The sequence below is a fragment of the Nipponia nippon genome, unplaced genomic scaffold (genome assembly GCF_047370975.1).
Source record: "Nipponia nippon isolate SJK-2023a ecotype South Korea unplaced genomic scaffold, ASM4737097v1 scaffold_7, whole genome shotgun sequence".
Lineage (NCBI taxonomy): Eukaryota > Metazoa > Chordata > Aves > Pelecaniformes > Threskiornithidae > Nipponia > Nipponia nippon.
The window spans coordinates 11,095,643-11,115,159 of NW_028262391.1; the positions used below are offsets into that span (position 1 = coordinate 11,095,643).

Consider the following 19,517-nt stretch of genomic DNA (forward strand, 5'->3'; position numbering starts at 1 on the left):
TTCAGAAATTTTGTGCTTGGGTAACTCAGACCTCTGGAATCGCAGAATAAACGAGGTTTCTGCATCTCACTAAGCCGGCAGGCTCTGGCTGCAGGGGTTGGTACGGCGTCTCTGGCGGGGAGGATTTCCTGGGAGCGACTTCGCAGGGAGACAGCAAATCTTCCCACCCTGAGCCTGGCCCGTGGTTAAGTTTCTTGGCGTCTCCGTTAGCCTCCGCTGCTCTCCTTCCCCACTGGCACAGCATCATACCCCGGCATACGTGTTAACAGCACCGGCTTCGCCACTTGCTTCTCCGTTGCTTGTCTCCTTGAGTGCCAGCGTGTCCAAACCAACAACTTTTGCTTCGTTGCTCAAACTTTGGTATTTTCCACCGGGGCGACCCCCTTTCTGCTGCTTTGCTCCCCAACAGCATCCTTTTACCTGGAGAGTGCAACGCCCCACTTGCTGCTTCTCCTGTCCCTTGCAGAGATTTATCACAGCCATATGTCATGTCCTGTCTTAAATTAGCACGCTGGATCTCTCGAGCATGGCTTTTCCCTTCAGGAATGGTGCCTGGCGGTGCTGAGGTGCTGCGGCAGCCCTCGGGGCACAGCGTCCCAGCGAGTCTCCCCGCAGCTCCTAGGGGATGCCAGCATTCCTGCAACAGGAATTGGTCATCTCTGAATTTTCAGCAGCCCAGGCCCATGCCGATCTCTCTGGCCAGGGCTTGGGAAGCCAAATCCTACAGGGACAAGGAAGGAAAATGCCCATCCACAGCCCTGGTGGGTTTGTGCAGCAGAAGGGGGAGGTGATATGGGCAAGCTCTGCATCCATCCGCACAGCAGGGAGGCCGATGGCAGGCAGCCCCAATAACCTCCCAAATTCCCTCTCCTGCCAGGAGCCATGGGGAAGGTGGCCGGGAGCATGGCCCCGCAGCCGCCCCGCTGCACCAGTGCGGGGCTGGGGCCGCGGCTGCATGGCGAGGGAGTTTCTGGGACAGGTTTCTGGGGCGGGGAGCACTGCGGCGAGGCGCTGCTTGCAGATGGCAGGCGGCTGCAGCAGGGGCAGCCCAGATGGCTGTGCCGCGGGGGCAAGACTGCCCGGGGACGATGTGCCCAGCCATGCACCCCCTACCCCGGACCTTCCGGAGCTCCCAGCCACCCTGGGACCCTAACCAGGGGCATCAAAATGCCCCAGAATCAGGGACTCGGAGGATTTTGCTCAGCCCTCAGCCAAGGCCAACCCTCCCCAGGCATCTCAGGAGGAGATCTGCGGTGTGGCACAGAGGGCCAGGACAGGTCGCAGCCCCTGGCACAGCAGGGTTGTGTCTGTCCAGAAGGATGTGGCAGTGCCCGCTCCGGCCACAGGGACAGTGTGTGCGCACCATGCCGAGGGAGCAGAGTCTGTCCCATACAGGGTCCCAAAACCTCCCCATGGCAATGGGGGGAGAGAACCAAGGCACCCACAAACTTGGAGGCCATGGATGCATGCGTGGTAGCGGCACTGTCTCCCATGAGGAGTGCAGTGGGGAAGGCACGCTGGGGGTGGGGGAAGGGGGTGCTGGGGGGTCACTGCAGGGTGCTCTCTGTATGGTGTCACCGCGGCCAGGATCCCGGCACTCAGCCCTGTCACCAGGGTGGGAATCATGGTGTGGTGGGGATGGGGTGGGGTGTGATAGGATGGGATGGGCTGGGACAGGATGGGGTGAGATGGGATGGCACAGGGTGGGATACAGGAGATGATGGGATGGGATGGGACTGTAGAGGACGGGACCGCAATGGGTGGCACAGGTAAACCAGGCTGCCAGTGGTGGGGCACAGAGGGGCCCATGGGCCCGCCGACACGCGGACTAACGGGCTCACGCACTCCCCCGCACCCGGTGGGGGGCAGGGCGGGCCCGGGGCTGCGGGGAGGGTGGGGAGCGCGGCCCCTTTAAGACCCCAGTTCCGCGGGCGGCCGCTGGGTGGGGCACGCTCCCCGCCCTGCGCCTCCCGCGCCGGGGGGGCGGGGCCACCGGGGGCGCGCCGGGCAGCGCCCGCCCCCTCCAATTCATCTTTCCGCCGAGGCTCCGCCCCCCGCTCCACCGCCGCCCAATGGGGCGCCGCCCTCGCCGTCGCCAGGGGCGCCGGGTTGCCAGGGGCGGGCTGATTGGCGGCCCGGTCCCGCCCCCCCCGCCTCAGCGGCCGCAGCGGCGGCGGCGGCGCCAGAGCGCGAGCGTGGCGCGGCGGCGAGAGGAGCCGCGCGTGGCGCCGAGCTCGGGACTGCCCGGCGGGGCCGCCCGCACCGCCCCCCGCCATGGCCGCCGCCCGCCCGGGGGCCCCCCCGCCGCCGCCGCCGCTGCTCCCCCTCCTGCTGCTCCTGCTGCTCCCCGGCGGCCGCCGCGCTCTGGAGGGTGAGTACCGGGCGTGCCCGCCCGCTCCGCCGCACCGGGGCCCGTGCGACCGCGCACACACGCGCTCACCCTCCGGGGTCTCCTCGGACCTCGTCGGCCTCCGCCGGCGGCTCGGCTCCGCTCGACTCGTCGCGCCGCGGACGCCCGGTTGTCCCCGCGGGGAGCTCGCCGCCGCAGCGCGCCCCGGCCCCGCTCCCGGCGCTTAGCCGCCCTCAGTAGGTTTCAGAGTCAACGCCCCGTGGAACCGAGCCCGGCGCGGCCGAGGCGCGGCGGCCGCTGGCAGGGAGCGGCGCCTCGTTGGATACTCGGTTCACGTTCCGAGGCTTTTCGCCACGACCGGGAGGGCTGGAAAATTAATATTTCTTTCAGTGGAAGCTCGCGGCGTGCCAGAACTGGTGGGGCCGCCGGAGGAGTGTCCGTGTGCCGCGTCCGGCTCCATCCCTTCCCCGGCTGAGCTCGCCGCGCCCGCCGCCTTAACCCCCGAGGCTCCGGCGTGGGACCGCCGGGGCGAGCGGCCACGCGTGTCGCATCCATCCCCGAGCGGGGCTGCGCTCCCGCGGGTGCGGGGGGGAAGCGGGGAGGAGGGCAGCGCCCCGGCGGAGCGGGGGACCGAAGGAGGGCTACTCCTCTGCCCCCGGTCCGCGGGGCAGCGCCGTGTGTCCCCCGGCTTTGAGCGGGGAAAGCGGCTCCCGGCCCCGCTGGGGGAGCGGGGGGTCCCGGGGCGGGCGAGGCGGGGCGCACCGGGAGGAGGAGGAGGAGGGGGCCCGGGCTGGGTTTTTGTCTGGGCACAAAGTGTGCGCGGCTCCGGCCGGGAGCGCCGGGGGCGGCGACGCTCCGGTGTCCGGTAACCGAAGCCGCTGCCGGAGCGGCGGGAGGGGGCTGGGGAGGGACGGGAGAAAGCCCGTCCGGGGAAGGAGCTCTTGCGGAGCGGGGCGGCGGGGGCTCCTGTGTGCTCCGGGACCGTTCGGGGCCCGGGCCGCCGTTGCCGTCGCCCCGCGGTTCGGGCTGCGGCACCGGGGGGCGAGGGCGGGCAGGAGCCCTGCCCGCGGCCGTTTGGTGGGGGGCGCAGCTTTCCTCCGGGTTTGGGCTTTGTAGAAAGTCTGGGGGGTGCTTGTTGGCCGTGTTTCTTTTCACCCTTCCTCCCTGCGATTTTTTTTTCCTTTAAAGGGGAAAAAATAATAAAAAAAAAAATCATCCTTTGTACACTGTAGGAAACGGAGCTGTGGGCCTGCTCAGTCCGAGAGCTCCGGGCTGAGCGGGAGCCCGGCGGCAGGAGGCGAAGGGAGAAGCCTGCCTTCACCCAGCCCTCTTGGGATGGAGGCTGCCGAGCACCCACCCGGGGACCCCTACGCCGGGCAGAGCCCTGGGGAGCCCTGCCTGCTGGAGAGGTGCAGGAGGACGGAGTTGTGGGCAGGGAGCTCGGCGTGGGAGCCCCTCGCAACCCGCTTCCCATCAGCGGTTTGGGGACCGGGGAAGAAAAGCCGGCCTGGGGTCCGGCAGCACCGGCATTCGTCGCCCCAGGACCGTCCCGCCAGCCCCCGGGGAGGCCGGGAGCCCCGGCCTCGCCCCCGCCGCCGTCTGGGGATGGAGCGGTGTGAAGAGCCGGATAGAGAGAAAATAAACAGCTCATGCTGAGGAGTTGCTGGTTTTCTCAGCTTCCTGAGCGTGCGGAGGGGTCAGGGGCCGAACACGCCGCCTGAGGAGGTCAGGGCCCAGCTGGGTGCCAGCCCCATGGGACCACTCCAGGGCTGGCTGGCAGCCACCCAGCATTTTTGGGGCTGGCCCTGATTCCCCTGAGATTTTTTTTTTTTTTTTTTCCCTTTTGCTCTTGTCCGAGCTGGAGGGAAAGTTGCAGCTGGGCCGGGAGAGGTTTCTGCCTTGCCCAGCATTAGGAAGCTGTTGCTCGCGTCGGGGCCAGCGAGCTCCCGCGCTTCTGCTGCGTTGGGAATTTCTGGTGGCTCGCGACGCTGCTTCCTGATGGGGACCGGCGCGTTCGGGCGGTTACCGTGAACCTAGCGGGCATGTTCGTTCTGATATTTTAGTGCTGATCATAAATCTAGCGTGGCCATAAATCTGTGCGCACGTCCCGCAGACGACAACGGTAGCGAGCGGTCCCCGGACCCAGCCACCTTGCTGTCCCCTCCGAGGGGACAACGGGGTGGGCTCGGGGCTGGTGCACGGCTGGGAGGGCAGGGGCCTCCGGGGCTGGACGGCGCTGCCGGTTCCCAGAGGGATGGCGGGGAGTTGGGTTTCTTTACAAGGCCCCACGGGGGTGGAGGGGAAAAGCCGCGCTCGGCAGCAGCTCAGTGAGGGCTTTGTGCTGCCGAGGAGAAAATGGTTTCTCTCCAGATCCTGTAAGTGCGCTGGGTCTGTTTGAAGTCACAATGTGTTTTTCTTCTCCGGTTCAGCAGTCCCTGGGCCGGCTGCAGAAGGAATGCTCTATCCAGGGGCAACAGCGGATCCTTTCTCCAGTGCAGGGGTTGGAGCTGAGGAGCTTGTCCCAGCGGGGCTGTGGGAGCAGAGGCCCTGCGGGGAGCAGACGCGGTGAAATGGTGCGGGGAGAGTGCTGCGTTCGAGGCCCTTGCCGACCGTCCGGGGATAAAACCCCAGGCTTCAAAACGCCCTGGCCCGAGGGAGCGTGGGTGGCCGCAGGCTTGCTCTGCCTGTCGCCCCGGGGCTGCGGGTGGGCTGGGACCCGGGACCTGCTCTCTGGAGGAGCCGCTCTGCCAGGCAGCTCCTGCCCCGAGCAGCCTCCCTGGGCATGGGACTCCTTTTAAAGCTGGGGTTTCCCACCTCCTCCCCCACAAACCCCCGTGCAGAGGCATCGCGTTGCTGCGCATAGTCCCGAGCCAACTCGGGCTCTAGTGAAATACCCAAAACTCCCCCAAAGCAGGAGGATTCCTAGCGGGGGATTTTCCTCATCTGGGCTCTGCTGGTTCCCAGCTCCCAGACCCCCACCGGGCATTACGCGGGCTGACCACGCTCCTCTCTGCACCGGCAAACCTCTGCCTAATTGACCCCTGTACTGGAACTGCCAGGTATTTTCTTGGCAGGGATATTTGCTTTCCGTTTAATTACTTTTCACTGAAATGGCATGTTTCTCAGCGAGGCGATGGGGGGGGAGTTAGCCCTGCTGTTTTATTGATGCTTGGGGTAGGGCTGTGAGGGAAGGCAGGTTGTGGGGCTCCGCAGCGTTCGCTGGATTCATTAAACCTTCCGTTCCTCGCGGAAAGCTCCACTGGAGGAAGCCCGCTCCATCCGCGCTTCCGAGGCGGGGAGGAGAAGGGCTTTCCTTTGTGTCAAGCAGAGCATGCGGAGAGCCGGGGAGAGGGAAAACTTGCAGCACCGGGGTCCGTTTGCATCCCCGTGTTTCTCCCTGGCATACGGCTCAGCCGGTGAGGCTGCGGCTGCGGGGCCGTGCCCGGCCAGCCTTCGCGATTGGGAATAGCGGCCTCTGGTTTTTGAGGAATGAACCGAAACTCCTTGTTTTGTTGTGATGACTTACTGCGAGAGATATTTGGGGAAACCAGTTTGTTGCATTTTCTTTCCATGAGCCGTTTGCTGCTGCCACTGGAGCAGGGGAGCTTGGCGTTTAATTAAAACAGCCCGAGCAATCTGAATCACAGACTTGCATGTTTTTAAAATTGTAGCTGTTCCTGTTGTGCTGAGTCAAACTGGTTTGTCGGGATTAAGCGTCTCCGCCTGGGAGCCGCGCTGGGGGAAGGGTGCCGAGGCAGCCCCGGGGTCGGGATCCCCGTTGGTGGCAGGGTGGGTGCCAGCCTCCCCGCCAGGAGCCCTCCAGGAAAGGGGGACAGACCCCATGGGCTGCAGCGGAGCCGGTGGCTGCCATCGCCCCCGAGCTTCCCCGGGGTTGAAGCCGTAACGAGTTGACGTTGCTTTTGGAACAGACGCATTCCCAAGCGAAGCGTTTGGGAGATGGTGGGGACGGGGGTGCGCCTCCACCGCCATGAAGTCCCTTGTGGGGAGCCAGGCGTGCTCCCGTGCCCCTGGGGACGAGCTGCCATCTTGAAGGCCAGGCCACCTTTGGCAGTGGCACTCCCGCGTGGCTGGGACGGTCCCATTTGAATTCCTGTTGTTTTTTTGTTGTGTTTTTTTTTTTTTTTCTTTTGTTGTTGTCACTCAAAAATCAGTGCTGTGCTCAGGCTGGGGCAGGGCGCGGGCTGTCCCCTCGTGGAGCTGAGCCCCGTCCAGCCCCCAGGGCGGTTTGGGTGCCATTTTGTAGGGCGGGTGGGTGACCTGCCTGCGGAGGGCCAGGCTTGGCGCTCTTGGCGAGGCCTCATCCTCTGGCGCTTGGGCTTTGGCATCGCCGACCCTCGGTGCGGCCATCGAGGCCTTGTGGGGCCGAGCTCAGGAGCGTGGCTGCATCCCCTTCCCACAGGCCTGCCATTTCCAGAGGGGCTGCAGCCTTTCCCTGGAGCCCGCTTTCCCCTCAGCGCAGCCGAGCCCACCGGCCCCTGCTCCCTGAGGCAGGAGGGAGCGAGCCCAGAGCTGGCTTCGCATGGCCGCCCCTCTGAGGAGGAAAGGGAGCCATCTTGGGAAGAGGCAGGAGCGCGGCAGCAGGGCTGAGTGCCGGCCCCGTGGCTGCTCTCTCCGCGCGTGCCAGCGTGTGCTGGCCGGGGGTCCCGGGCTGGCGGGGGAGGGTGTTGCTGTGGGGGTCTTTTTATTTTATTTTTGCCTGTCGCTAAGCTCCGCACTGCCGGGGCCTGGTGTTTCTCACGCATGTGGCAGGAGCTGTTGACAAACACCTGTTTCCCAGCCCCCTCCCCAGGAATGGCCCAGGGGCCCCGCGGGGGCCACGGTGCCGGAGGAGCAGGGGGGGACAGTGGGGACGCCCCCTCCCCGGGACCCTCGCTCCTCCCAGGGGAGCCCTCCCCAGGGCTTTCCTGCCCGGCGGCAGCTGCGGGAGGGATTTGGGCCTCCCTGTTCCTCTCCGAGGTGTGGCCGTCACGCAGGGCTGCCGAAACCCGTCTCTGTCCCGGGGAGGGGACGCCAGCCCCCCCCGGCTGGTCCTGCTTGTCCCCTGGGTGCCGAGCCGCCTGCCCGGCGAGGGCTGGGGCGCGGGAGGGACCCTGCGGGGCGAGCGGGGCCGGGGGGGGTGCTCGGCGGGCACGCACGCACACGCGGCGTGCGATCCAAGGCCTTTTTTTATTAATGAGAAAAATGTGCAGGGCTTGAACGATCGCCAGGAACAGATTTATTCTAGTTCCCCAGAAATTAAACTGAAATGAAGGAGCGAGTCAGCCCGGCCCGGCACCCCCTCCTGACTCTGTGCTTGTTTTAACTCTGGAAGAATCTGACTTTGGGGGTGGGGGAGGTGGGGAAAAGGGGGGGGGGATATTTGGGTTTAAGCAGTTCCAGATGGGCTTGGTGCTCGAGGAGAGCCGAGGAAGCGAGCGGAGAGCAGCGCAGAGATTTGGGTAACTGCCCCAGGCAGGAGACAGGAGGGAGATCTTGGCAGAAACTCCTGCTCCGCGCTGCCGGGATGGGATGGAGCTTGGCAGCTGAGCCGCCCCGTCTGTGGGGCGAACCTTTGGATGTGCAGCGAGTAACCTTTTTTGGGGAGGGGGGTGGGTTTTATTTTTTTTAAATATTATTACTCCTTCCCTGGGCTCTTTCCAGAAGTACAACCTGGAAAAAAATGGAGCTGGAGGGGGGAGAGGGGCCTTTTGGATCTCAGCCTGCCGCAAGCGGTTGCCCTGCGTAGGCAGGCCTGCAGCACCGACTGCGTTCCCTTCCTTCCCCCGGGGACTTCAGGGCTCTCCGTCCGCCTGCACCAGCCCAGGTCAGCCTGGTGGCCTCATGGGGATGCCTGCCTCTTGAAGCCACGGCCACAGGGCAATGGGGCCATGGAGGGAGGTGACGAGCGTCCCCATCATAGCAGGGCCTGGACACGAAGGCGGCTTCTCAGGCTGATTTGCTGCCTACGTCCTGGTTGATGGCATTCGCGGCTCAAACAGGTCTGGCATCTCCTGATCAGCTGAGTTATTTCCGTGGCAGAGGAGGGTGGCTGCATGGCCATTCCTACTGGGGACGGTGACCTATAAATCTCTCCTGCCTGCTGGCCGTAGAGCTCCTGCCCGCCCAGTCACGTTGTCCCTGTGGTGGGGAGCTGCAGTAGGCAGCCCCTTCCCCTGAGCCAGGCAGGGACATGCCTTTCCCGAGCAGGCAGCAGTCATTTTAAGGCCAGCAGGGTGTCTGGCAGCAGGCAGGGCTGAGAGGCTGTCCGTGGGGTCTGTCCGTTCCCCTTGCCCGCAGCCTGGCAGAACGAAAGCGGCTTTTCCCCCTGGGCGAGCCGAAGCAGCGAGCACCGGGGCGCATCCACCACGTGGGCAGGGATGGCAGCTCTTCCCCGGCCGAGCTGACCCTGGCGTGGCACACCGGGCTCTGACATCCGAAATCCCCGCGGTATTAATAGAACAGTAATTGCAGTGCAGGGCTGGACTCGGGCAGCTGGCTCGTGTCCTCTCGCGGCATCAGTACGGCCTTTCTGCAGGACCGGGGCCTGGCAGGGCTTGGGCAGCAGGCTGCACGTGTCCTTGGCGTGCGGTTGCAGGGCAGGAGCCGGCTGTCCTGCAAAAGTCCTGGGCTCCGAGTACCGTGCTTTGGAGGGGGATGCATGCAGCATGGGTGCCGGCAGGCGCTGGAGTCCAGTTTGGCATGGCCCTGCTTGCAAAATGGCAGAAATCTGCCCTCCCTGGCTCAACCCGGTGCGTGACCGGGAGGAAACCACTGTCTGTCCCTCCCCGCATCCCGGGCGCTGCCACTTGATCTGCTTTTCGCGGAGCTGGCACCTGTCCTCTCTCACATGCTTCAGTCTGTCTCGCGGCCGTCAGGAAACAGCTCCTGGCGAGGAGCACGCGGCCGGAAAACCCTCTTCAGCCGGTTAGCGGCCGGCGGGTGGGCGACGGGGCAGGGCTGAAGGGAGGGAGCACTCCCGCCCCCCTCTGTCCCACATCCCAGGCAGCTCCTGGTCATCCAGGAGCTGGATCTGCCCCATCCAGAAGGTCGGGCGTTGCGGTCAGATGGGGGGGGACTGTGAGAAAGACGCAGCTGGCCGATGGCTTGGAGCCATGGGGCCGTCTCCCTGTGTGAGGTTGTTATACCCTGATGCAGGTGCAGGATTGGGAAATGGAGGATGCCAATTCCAAGGATGCTCCAAGGATGCGTCTCGGGCTCTGCTGTGAGCTTACCGTGGTGCCAGCAGGGCCGGGACGGGCAATGGTGCTGGGACCGGTGGTGCTGCCCATCCTCGGCCAGGCTCTCTGGGGCAGGGACTGCCTGCCCTTGTGCGTGCGTGTGTGGTGTGTACAAAGGGGCCTTAATCTCAGTTGGGGCCTCTGGGCCCTGCCATAATGCAGAAATAATGAGTCTATTATTAAGTGCCCACAGTACTTCTTCACTCCGGTGGCTCGCCTCCAGCAGCAGGCAGAACCTGCCCCGCTTGAAGTGGATGTGTCATCATTTGCCTCAGCAAATCCGATCCCCTTTGATGATGGGCCAAACGCCCTTGGCACGAAGGGCCACAGCTGTGATACAGGCCCCATTTTTTTTAATTTCCCCCCCCCTTCTCTCTTCCCTTTGTTCCCAGTTCATTGACAAGTCGTTGGCTCGCCCCGGACCTGGGGCAAGTGTGCATTGGTGGGCACGGGCGGTCTGAGCCCCTGCATCCCCCCGGAGAGGGACGGGATGGGGGGGCTGGCACAGCAGCCCCGCGTCTCCCCCCTCGGCGCTGGGGAGCAGCAGGCACCCCGCTCGGCATAAGGACGGGTTCCCAGCGTGGGCGGCGATAGGGAGCACTCCAGCCCTTCCCTTGGGCTGAACCGCACCACCCCTGGCCTGCCCGGCCTGACAGCCGGCGAGGGCGAGGGTGGGACCCTGCACAGCCCCCTGGCCTTGCACCGGACGCTCGGGCGGCCGGCTGTGCAGGAGGGGTCTCCAGGAGAGACGGGATTCCCGGGGAAGGCTGAGGGCACATGGGCTGTGCAGCATGCCGACAGTGCTGCCAGCCCCATCCCTGCAGAGGGAGCTGGCAGACAGCGTCTGCCGGCACCTTCGCCAAGCTCCCAAACCCCGTGCCTGGCACCTCTGCCATGGGGACCCCCAGCACCCCCTGGGTGCTGCCAGTGCCGCGGGTGCCCTGCCTGCTGCCTGCCTCCCTGGCTACAGTCTTCCTCGCTGCTCTCCTGGCTCTCGCCTGCATCAGCAAGAGCCTCCCCTCCCCACAGTGCAGCTCAGGCATGAGGGGCTGCTGAGTGCCAAAACCTCCCAGCACAACAGCTCCAAAGCTGCCATCTGCGGGGTACCCCATCCACCGAGGATGCTCTCTGCCTTGGGCTGAGCAGGACAGGAGTGCTTTCCCCCCGGCCTTGGAGCAGGGCCGTCCCCTGCCAGGGAGGAGGACAGCCACGGGGTTTAGCTGGGAGAAGGAGCGTCCCGGAGGAGGAGAAGTAGGGATCTGGGTGGGCGGCACGCTCCAGGAAAACGCGTCGCGGGGTCTCCCAGACCTGAGGCGCGCGCAGGGCGCTCTGTGTGGCTCGGCTTTTGTGTACGGGAAACGCTCGTCAGCGGGAAAAGTGCAACCTCAGGTTCTCTCCCACAGGCAGCTCTTTGTTCCCAGATAAAGGACCTTACACCAAAGGCCCTTTGTGCCGCTGCTTAGAACGGTGCTGGGATTAATTGTACCGATAGGTGCTTGAATGGGGAGCGCGCAAGGCCGCTCGCTCCTGCCGTAATTATCTTCAAAACCGAGAAGGAAATTAAAATATGCAGGGAGATGCCCCTTTTGGTGGCTTTTTGACTAGCAGGCAGTCACCAAGATTGAAAGTGCACTCCTAAACAAGCTGCCTTTCCTTCCAGAGGAGCACGGCATGGTGGCGAGGGGGAGAGGCATCTGGCACCACTGTGAGCAGCCACCACGGTGGAAGCCAAGCCGTGTCCTGGGGCAAATGGCCCAGCCATCGATGCTGTCTACAGGAGCCTGGCGTGGGACCCGTATGGCCAGGCTGGGCCCATCACCCCACGCTGAGCTCCTGCAGACATGGTGCCGTGGTGTGCATAGCTCCCGGAGAGCATGGGCACGTTGTAGAACAGGTTCCTCTGTTTGCGGCGAGGCTGCGTGGGCGTCTTTACTAACTTTCCTCCCTTGCCTTCTTTCAGGATGCCCTGGACTTGCGTGAGTTGCCTTCTTCTCATCGGGGCAAGGAGCTGGCGTCCTACCTTGCCAGCGCATCCTGATAAAAGCTGGCAGTCCCCATGTTCAAAGGCGAGAGCTTTCAAATTGGAGCCGGTTGGTGGAGACGATTGAGTCTTCCCCAGCGGCTTCATCTTGAAAGAATTTTGATTCTCCCCCCCGCTTTCTGGCTCAGCCGTCGCTGCCGCGCACGTCTGCCGCTCAGCAGCGCGAGACAGGCTCTCTGGGCCTCTTAGAGGGGGGAGTTCAAACGTTTTCGCTGGCCTCAGACCGTTCACACCGCATTCCTGAGCCCCTGCGTGGGGAGGAAGAGGTCCCTGGCTCCAGATGGGTCCTCGCCAGGGCTTCCAACACCCAGCAAACTGCTGGGGACTCTGGGGACCAGGTGATGGGAGGGCTGCTGGCAGGGAACCCCTGGTCTTGCAGCTTGGGGTGCACCTGGGAGGAGATTTTTGCAGGGCAGGGAGGAGGCAGCCGGAGTGATGGGTTTGACCACGGCCTGCTCCACTTGCTGGAGCATAGTGAGGCTCCTGCAGCATCCCTTGCTTTTGCCCAGCTGGAGGTAAGGAGAGGATAACTCCCCAGTACTGCAGACAGTGATAAAGCAAGCCTTAGGGTGACTTCCCCAAGCTGGCAAAATTGGGAGCCAATTTCCCGTTGACTAATAGGACCAGGCTCTCGCTGTGGCACACAGTATTGAGGTGGCTTTGACTCACTGCTCGGCCAGCCCTGACACCGTTCACGTCCCTCCGAAGCACCTGCAAACCTGCACTGAGCCAGGAAACTGCCGATGCCGCCTCCAAGCTCACCTCTGGCACCACGTGCCGGAGGGAGAGAGCAGCTGGCTATTCCACTGAAACCCAGTGCTTGCCTGTCTCCCCAGCCCTGGACGCTAGCACGTGTCCCTTTATGGGGGGCCAGTGCTTGGTTTGCCCTGGTGTTTGCTGGGGAAAGGACACAGGTTCGGTGCCAGGCTGCCACGAGATCTCTGCGGCAGCTTTAAGGGCAGAGACCAGTTTCTGCAGCTCGGCCGTGCCTGGCTCGGCTCAGCATGCCGTTGCCAGCCCCGGGACCACACAACACAGCAGCCTGCGGGGCTGTCCGCCTGCGACCTTCACGGGCTGCAGGCTACAAGGGGCTGGGGAGCTCCGCTGACCCCACCTGGCCCCACTCGCTTCCAGGGCTGCAGGAAATCCCCGCTGCCCTCCGCACTCAGCACATTTCCTTTAGCTGAGTTGCTCAGTGATTTTTATTTTTATTATTTCCCCTCCGTGCAGTTTACGTGGCTCTCGCGCCAGCGGCCAGCTTGGCTCTGTCAGTTTTTTTTCCCTCCTCTGCTGGTCAGATGGCAGATGCTGCCAAATTAGGATGCAGGCAACGAGCCTCCTGTCCGAGCCGTGTCTCTGCCCTAGGCCAGCACTGCTGGGGAGGCGCTGCTGGAGAGGATGGCTGCCTGCGTTCCTGGTCCTGGGGCTGGGCTAGCATGGCAAGGGCTGCCTGGATGGGGGCTGCTGGCATGCAGGGGAGTTTGCAGACACCCTGGGGGGCAAGTTTGGGGAGCAAAGCTCCCCTCCCGCCCCAGGAGCAGGGATGCCCACACGGTCAGGTCCGTCCCGGCTCTGCCGGGGCTGGCCACAGGATCCTCGCGCTGCCCCGCTCGCGGGCACACCCTGCCACCCAGATCCCCATCTCTCCAGCGTGACTCACCACCATGGCCGCTCATCCGCACCGGCCCCGTCCCTGAGCACGCAGGGCACCCCTTACCCGCTTCTCCTGCAGAAACACCCACCCAGCTGCCCGCACCGGGAGGGGGGCCCTTCGCTGGCCAGACCCACACGGGGTCTCTGCACCGGGACTTGGCAGCCTGGTGCACGTGCACTGTCAGCGCCGAGCGTTTGCTTGGCTCTGCTCCGCCGCCAGCGCGGCGTGCCTGGGCCCTCGCGCGGCACCACTGTGCCCTTATTAGGGCAGCCGGCGCAGGGCCTGTCCCTCAGAGAGGTGCGGGCGGCCCTGCTCTTCAACCTGCTCCCCCATGGTCCGGCACCGGCTGCCTTCCCTGGGAGCCATCCCGGTGCAGGGGTCTGGGGAGCGCGGCAGCACCTCAGGGAGGTCTCGTGGCTGTGCGGAGCCGTGCTTGGGCCCCTGCTGATGATGCTGATGCTGTAGGGGAGGAGAGAGGAGGGATGGCGGTTTGCTGCATCCCCTGGGCAGGCAGTGCCTTGGGACCGGGCACAGGCTGCCCCGTGGGTGCCCAGCCCTGTCCTGCTCATCCCGTGCCCCGGCCCTCCTGGCATCCTCATCATGAGTCCTCCTGTGTTACCCACTTGGCGGAGGGCTTCTTCCTTCTCTGCCTTTGTTTTTGCCAGATGCCTCTAGTTTGTGTTTTTGAGAAACAGCAAATAACCACTGCCCAATAACCACCTCTGCGCTCCTCCTGTTTGCAAACAAGAGACAGTATCGGTTTGTCCTTCCTATTGTAGGTGACCCTCTCCTGGCTGGGGAGCTGGCACCATGAGGGGTTTTCCTCACTCTGTCCCTGGTGCTGTGTCCGCTGCCAGTGCCAGCAGCCCGCCATGGGATTGCATTTATGTTTGCTCCACGCGCAAAGCCTGGGCGAGAGGCAGGCTCGCCGGCCAGGCTGGGATCCTGGCAAACAGTGAGGCGGGTCGGAGAGCCCATGTGTCCCCGAATGTGCTTGTTTATCGGTGCTGTGGTGGCACTTGCAGCCCGTGCTCCTGGCCCATCCGTGGGTGCTGGCTCAGAAGCTGCTGGCGGGTCTCCCCGGGGTGGGACGCGGAAGGAAGGTGTTTACCTCCAGCCAGGCTTCATCCAAAACCCTGCGACGCGTGAACATTTCCTTCCTCCTCCGCGCTTCCTCCCTGTCCGGGTCAGCCTGTGGTTTTCCTGGGGTGGAAGGAATGAAGCTGAAACTGCCTCTCGCTTCTGGGGCTGAGCCGTGGTGCCTGGCACGACCGAGCTGCCTCGGCATGTCATGTGCCCCAGCCATCGAGAGCGAGCGGCTCCCAGTTCGCTGCCAGCTCTGGGGGCTGGAGAGCCATGGCTCCCTGCCCTGCATCTTGGGGCAGAGTGGGCTGAGGGACGGATGGATGGACAGCCCCTGGGGAGCTGTGTGGGGTCTGGGATGGGGCCATGCCTGCAGCCGGGGAGGGGGGCGCTCTCAGCAGGGAGGCATTTTGGAGCTGGTCCTGGGCCCTGCTCGGGGCAGGCACCAGAGCCCCTCTGAGCACACCAGGGTCTGCAGGGGGCTGTTGCCCAGCTCTGGCGTTTGCACCCCCCTTGCCCCAAAACCCCCTTGGGCAGGAGAGGGGCTGGAGGACCCCAGGGTTGCCTGCTCCCCTCCCAACAGCCTACAGGGCCATCCCTGGAGCAGGGGTCGCAGAGCCAGGAGCCCACAGCAGGGCCATTGGCACCAGCCCCGGAGCACGTCGTTGTACTCTGTCCTTGTGTTTCGCTCCCGGTTTTTGCGTGTGGTGCTTGCGCGGAGCCGTGCGGCTCTGCCCGGGATTAGCGACAGCTGCCTGCAATTGCAGCTCTTCCCAGACAAGCGTCTCGCTCCCCCAAGGCTGGGGCTGGGGCTGTTTGGGGAATGCTGCCGGGGTGGTTTGTCTTGTAGTCTGCTCCAGGAATGTTGGCCAGACGGTCAAATTCTTCTCCCCTCTTGTAAAATGAGTGATGTGGGGCGTCTCTGGGAGAGCAGCCTGCCAGTCCCTCCTCCTCCTCTGGATAAACCTGCCTGGCCCGCACCGCCCTGTCATGGGAACAGGCCCTTTCAACCCCAGCCACAGTAAATACGCACCCTGCCAAAGCGGAGGGGGAGGGCGCGGATGGGGCAGCCTGGTCTCCCTCCTCTGGCACCCCCTGCGCTGGCCGGGAGGCACGGCTGGCCGTGCCGGTGGCCAGGGGTGGCAGCCTATCCCCGTTCCCCCCTCGCCACCTGGCCGGCTCCTCGTCCTGCTGCTTCCCCGCTCCGGCGCAGCTCTCCGGGGACGCCTCGCTCTTCCTGTTCTCCTGACAGGAGAAGAGAAATCTGGAGTCTGTCTGCGCCGCTCCCCTCCTCCTCCCACCACGTCTCACCCCCCAAGTTGCTGTTTTCCGCAGAAATGTCAGCCTCGGCTCTCATCTCCCCCACTCCTCCTGTTTTTTTTCCCCCTCTAATCTTGGCCTTCGTCTCCAATTACTTCTTTCTCTCCTCCCTCTCCCTCCAGAGACCCTGATGGACACGAAGTGGGTGACCTCTGAGTTGGCATGGACAACTCATCCGGAGACGGGGGTAAGTCTGGAGCCAGCCCCGGTCCCCGCCTCCGAAGGGCATGGCTGGCCCTGGCCCCACGGGAATCGGGGCTGCTCACCAGCGCCTTCACAGAGCTGGCTGTGTCTTCCCCCTTTCCTCCCACGCTTATCCTCTCGCCACATGAAACCATCTCCTCCTGGCTCCGTGCCGGTGGAGCGGGAGCACCGTGGTCCCTGGCCCGGGTTGCTCTTAGTCACCTTGATGACCAGGAGGGTTGGGACAGGTGGAGGTGCAGCTGCTTCTCTTCCCTGTTGACTCTTGCCCGGTCCCCCCCACCCCGTGCTGTTTGCGATGTGTCCGTGGCACTGATCTCCCCGTCCGGGAGTCTAACCCGCTCCCCTCTTGCTCACAGTGGGAAGAAGTCAGCGGTTACGATGAGGCCATGAACCCCATCCGCACGTACCAGGTGTGCAACGTGCGGGAGGCCAACCAGAACAACTGGCTTCGCACCAAGTTCATCCAGCGCCAGGACGTCCAGCGCGTCTACGTGGAGCTGAAGTTTACCGTGCGGGACTGCAACAGCATCCCCAACATCCCCGGCTCCTGCAAAGAGACCTTCAACCTCTTCTATTATGAGTCCGATACGGATTCTGCCTCTGCAAACAGCCCTTTCTGGATGGAGAACCCCTATATCAAAGTGGATACAATTGCCCCGGATGAGAGCTTCTCCAAGCTGGAGTCCGGCCGTGTGAACACCAAGGTGCGCAGCTTTGGCCCTCTCTCCAAAAATGGCTTTTACCTGGCCTTCCAGGACCTGGGAGCCTGCATGTCCCTCATCTCTGTCCGGGCTTTCTACAAGAAATGCTCCAACACCATTGCTGGCTTTGCTGTCTTCCCGGAGACTTTAACGGGGGCTGAGCCCACCTCTTTGGTCATCGCGCCGGGCACCTGCATCCCCAATGCAGTGGAGGTGTCTGTACCCCTGAAGCTGTACTGCAACGGTGACGGCGAGTGGATGGTACCCGTGGGAGCGTGTACGTGTGCCGCTGGATATGAGCCAGCCATGAAGGATACCCAGTGCCAAGGTACGCGCGTGGCGGAGTGACCGTGCCTCTTGTCCCTGCGGACGCGTTGATGCGGAGGAGGTGGTTTTGCGTTGAGCTCGGTCTGTTTTCAGAGGCTTGGGAGCTGGGCAGGCTCCCTGAGGAGGGAGCAGGGTGGTGTCTCAGAGGACTGGTCTGCAGTTTGGGTCAGCATCTGGAAGCCTTAAAGCCTTTATGGTCCGGACTGGCATGGTGTCTGTTGTGACATGCTGGTTAGCATCCGCCTGCGCTATCCTCTGCGGGATGCATCTACTCACCAGGAGCTCATGGTCCTCAGCAGGGATTCAGCACGTTTAAGCCCCTGAGCATTACCAAAACCTCCCTCTCGCCCCTGCTGCCGTGTCCAGCGTCTCCCCTCTCTCCCTCCTGCAGCGCTCGTGGCTGGGGCAAGTGATTGTTCCTGGCAAGCGTGATTTCACGCTGCTTGTGCGGAGGCACTCAGAAACCCCGGTGGTGAGTGGGGCCCCGCTGTGTGGGCTGTGGGAGAAGCCATGCGGATGCATGCTCCCCCTGCCAGCGCTGAGGGCTTGCAGCGGGGAGGGTGGGGAGCGGCATGAAGGCAGGGGAGCCGCAGCTCCCCATCCCTGCTCAGAGGGGAGGGAAGAGCATCCTGCACACAGATATTGGGGATGGAGAGCTGCCCTGGCTGCCAGGATAGCCCTTTGTGGGTCCTGCAGCTGCCGTGCTCTCCCACGAGAGCTTTGGTGTTGCTGTTTCACCCCGGGTTGGGTGTGTTAATAAGGAAAAATCCACCCAAGTGGATGTTGCTTTTCCTTGGGGTGATTTTGTCCTTGGGAGCCGTCTCGGGCATGCAGGACCCTGCCCTGGGATGGTTTGGGTTTAGGGCAGAAAGATTGCTGCTCCCCTTGCTGGAGGCGTTGTGCAGGGAGTGGGATGCCGGTTGGGCCCCCAGTGCTGGATGCCTCGTGCTCGCCGATGACGGGATGCTTGGCGCCAGCCCTTTGCTCTTGGCAGGGGCAATGCAATTTGGGACGGCCCGTGACGTGGGTCTCGGGCCAGGCCGGCGTCTCCGCTGGCTTTGGGAGCAGTGTAGCTGTCAGCCATGCCGCTGCGGCTGGTTGGGGAGCGCTCAGCCTCTGTCGGGCTGTGGCTCTGCTGGGGGACCGCAGCCTCCAGCAGCATTCGTGCCAGCACAGCCCTGACTTTAGGGGTAGGTTGCTTGTGGCCCCAGCCACCTGCGTGAGTCTTGTGAGCAGCCGATCTGGCTCCTCCTGGGGCAGAGGGACACCGGTGCCAGGCATCCATCGCTGGGCAGGGAGCCCACGCTTAAAAGTGTGCGCTGGGGTCCACGCTCCTGGGGGAGCTGGTTTCCTTCTTGCTTGAGCTGGGAGACCTTAGACCGTACGGGGTGTTTGCTCTTTCCCAGCAGGGTTTGGGCACAAGGTGACACTGTTTCCAGCCAGCATCCCAGCTGTGCGTCCTGAGGCAGGACCGAGGGCTCTTCAGGGCATCGCTGCAGCCTGGGACGAGGTCCCCTCTCCGCATCCCCCCAGCCGGGCAGACACCCGCACGGCAGCTCTCCCAGCGCCTTTAATTTCCCCTCCAACAAGCCCCAGCTTCTTCCCCAGTGCACAGGGAAGCCACACTGAGCCGCGGGCACGTCTCCATCCGGCAGCCTGCCCTCTTGCTGGGCAGAAGCGGCGGTGTCCTCACGTTTCTCTGGGAAAGTTGTGCTGCGCTTGTAGGATCAGATTTTCCGCCATACGATCGTGTGTTTTAAGTGGAAACAGCTGAAGAAGGGCTGGGAGAAGCCGAAGCCGCAGTTCCCTTTTCTGCTCTCGGCTGGATGTTCCCTTAGCCCGTTTTCGGCAGCCCGGCACTGCCAAGAAGGCTCTCTGCCCCCGCGGCGTGGGGAGCGGCGTGGATGCAGCCCTGTGGAGCTGGGGTTTTGGCGCTCCCGCCCCGGGGAGCCACCGAGGCTTCACCGCACAGGCGAGGAGCGCTCCGGAGTGCCAGATGGCATTTTAATAAATAACAATACCCAGTTACTGCTTAGATGGGATAAGCCTTGTTGTAAATCTCCCCCTTTCCCCAGACTTTCAGTGGCCTTTGAAGATCTCCTCCTCCTCTTCTTTATCTCCGTCCAGAGCCAGGATTAGACCTCGCATTCAGACCTGTTACAATGCAGCTTGTATCCCGGTCCCTCGGGAGCCGAGGGCTCATCCCGCCCGGCTGAAGGCAGTTTCTTTGGCATGCTTTGTAATGCGATACGCCAGGCTGGTATCTGGCGCTCTAGTCCTGAGTTGCCACAGCATTGATTTGGCATCTCATTCTCAGCCTCATTATCTTTATTTAATTAGCACACGGCCCTTCTGGGGGTTGTGCCGCTTCCCACACGCTCCCCGCCATGCAGAGCTGCAGAGGCAGCTCTCCCTGGAGGAAGAGGAGCTGATGGCCAGGGAGGAGGACGAAGGCTCCCACGTGCCTCTGCAGGGAGGGGTACGCTGCCTTCGCCCCCTCGCACCCTGAGCCCTGCAGCCTCCATCCCTGCTCCTTTTGGTTTGTGAGCACCCAAACCGTTCAGGGGACTTGGTGTCAAGGTGCTCCCCACGTTGTGCA

General features: G+C 63.7%; 1 protein-coding gene across 5 annotated transcripts in view; it reads left to right on the top strand.

Annotated features, from left to right (window-relative positions):
• The first annotated feature begins 2,225 nt into the window (after positions 1 to 2,225).
• The window catches only part of EPHB3 (EPH receptor B3), a 28,254-nt gene continuing 10,962 nt past the window's right edge, over positions 2,226 to 19,517 (top strand). For 4 of the 5 annotated variants that reach the window (XM_087739201.1, XM_087739203.1, XM_087739202.1 and 1 more), the window contains exons 1-3: positions 2,226 to 2,371; positions 15,809 to 15,873; positions 16,247 to 16,919. In XM_087739201.1, coding sequence (XP_087595327.1) covers positions 2,275 to 2,371; positions 15,809 to 15,873; positions 16,247 to 16,919 — 835 coding nt within the window. In that variant the 5' untranslated portion in view covers positions 2,226 to 2,274. Of the gene's footprint in view, positions 2,372 to 15,608; positions 15,706 to 15,808; positions 15,874 to 16,246; positions 16,920 to 19,517 lie in introns of those variants that run through there. The other variant, XM_087739204.1, reaches the window with a different exon arrangement.